Genomic DNA, 1,938 nt, shown 5'->3' on the forward strand with positions numbered 1-1,938 from the left:
AATGCAATTTTTTTTTCTTTTTTTGGAGGGTCGGGGGGAAATCTTGCATACTGTAGGGCTTAAGGTGCATAAATTCATGGGATCTCTTAGCACAGCTAAGTACTAGGCTATGCTACACTGGGCAAAGTAAGATATCACACTAATGCCGTGGTGGTGCAGAAGTGCTTCAGTGACTGATTAACCAATCAAATCAATCAATCAATCAAAGAATAAAACGAAACAAAAGATAACGGGGTTTGATGCGAGTGCTACCGCTGCATGTTTAGCAGCGCTGCCCGCCGACCTGGTTGCAGAATGGAGTTTGGCAAGGGTCGCTGCACAGAAGAGTCAGACTCTGAACATCTGACCTCTCGTGAGGTGGCTATGGCAACAAACCACATCAACATACGACTGCCTGTCACCGTTGCTGCATGCTTAACGTTTGTGTGCAGAGTCGAACAACGGGACGACTGAAAAAACTAAATAATCAAACTGTACAGACAGCCCTAATAAACGGGGGCGGGATTGATTAAAGATGTGGCGGTGATGGGGCGGGGTTTTAAGCTTATTTCACTCTGAGTGCGGATAGGGGAGGATTTTTTCTTTTGACAGGTGGGGCGCTTACGGACTCATGGAAAAACGTCTCTTTAGAAACAATGTAAAACCATATGAGAAAACTTATAGGGGGGAGGGGGGGAACGGCTAACTGGTTTAGCTAATCACACGTCGCAGCAGAGGAGGCGAGGACGGGCCTCCCGTCGCCTCCTGCGCCGTGTGATGATGTGCACAGCTAGCAGACAGGGCTACAAAAACAGGGAAAGGCAGTCGAACACAGATAACTCTCTTAGAGCAGCACATCCTGATAAGGATGCCATCACTCCTCCTTCTGTAGTGCTCCGTCTGACGGGCAGTCGTCAAGGCAACAGGGGGCCTCCACTTCCACCCCCTCTGATTGGTTGTCTCTGCTGGCTAAGGCACACGGGGTTGGCTGGGCCAGGGGAGTCAGCTCCAAGGGCTGGCCGATGGCGGAGGCTGCTGAGCTGCCATTCAGCTGCTGAGAGGCAACCTCTGGCGTGGAACCCACCTCCTCGGAGGGCTTTGGGGGACTGCTGGATGGGGGGGACGACGTCTGGGGAAGGAGAGACAGAAATGTTGGAGTGCAACAAAGTTGACGTCCACGCCTGATTTCAGTGTTCACCTGAGAGTACAGAGGCTTGTCTGGGTTTGTCTCCTGTCACACCTGTGTTCTGTTGGCAGTTGTCTTCTTCCCTCCCCTTAGTTTTGCTGGAGTCTCTTTACCCCTCCTGTGGTGCACAAAGAGAAAGGCTTTTAAAAAAAAGTCTCCACTGGGTTAACATTACAGTTCTTTTAGGTCGGCTCCAATGCATGTAGTGGCTAGTATAACCTTTAGGCCTTTGACTAGAGATGAACTAACTGGCTGGTGACCAGAGCAGCTGATCAGCCTCAAATATATCCAGTTCTGTAGCTTTACATTCAGTCTTTTTAGAATGATTTTACATAATGTAAACAGGAGGGAGGGAAAAATACTACACACTAGTTTAAAAGCAGGAAAACACAGGAAACTAAATGCTGTTCTACTTATCATGTAGTTGAAACCTTTATTTAGATTCTTCAATAAATAACCAACTCATATTGCACATTTGGAATGGTGACTTCACGGCGGTCATCTTTTGTACAGGCTATGATCGACACAGGATTTGTTTCATTAAGTAGTGATCTCTTTTTTACAACTGTCTGTCCTTGAAGTCCGAACAGTAAGAGCTGACTTTACAAACTTGATCCAAGAAAGAGGCGATCGATGGTTTTCAGAGGCTGAAGAAGACTCGTCACTATAAGAAAGATGAATTTTGAGAAGGGAAAAGGGTGGAGTGCCCACTCCGGGTCGGGGATGAGTTCCTGCCCCAAGTGGAGGAGTTCAAGTATCTCGGGGTCTTGTTC

At 47.8% G+C, this 1,938-nt stretch overlaps 1 protein-coding gene across 1 annotated transcript in view; it reads right to left on the reverse strand.

Annotated features, from left to right (window-relative positions):
- Positions 1-587: 587 nt before the first annotated feature.
- fam120c (family with sequence similarity 120C) overlaps positions 588-1,938 on the reverse strand; it is a 32,855-nt gene continuing 31,504 nt past the window's right edge. The window contains exons 16-17 of the mRNA XM_005918726.3: positions 1,220-1,283; positions 588-1,108 (exon numbers count right to left, since the gene is read on the reverse strand). Coding sequence (XP_005918788.1) covers positions 854-1,108; positions 1,220-1,283 — 319 coding nt within the window. The 3' untranslated portion in view covers positions 588-853. The remainder of the gene's footprint in view (positions 1,109-1,219; positions 1,284-1,938) is intronic.

This window comes from Haplochromis burtoni, unplaced genomic scaffold (assembly GCF_018398535.1).
Source record: "Haplochromis burtoni strain Fernald_Lab_line unplaced genomic scaffold, NCSU_Asbu1 Contig_31, whole genome shotgun sequence".
In the NCBI taxonomy this organism is placed as follows: domain Eukaryota; kingdom Metazoa; phylum Chordata; class Actinopteri; order Cichliformes; family Cichlidae; genus Haplochromis; species Haplochromis burtoni.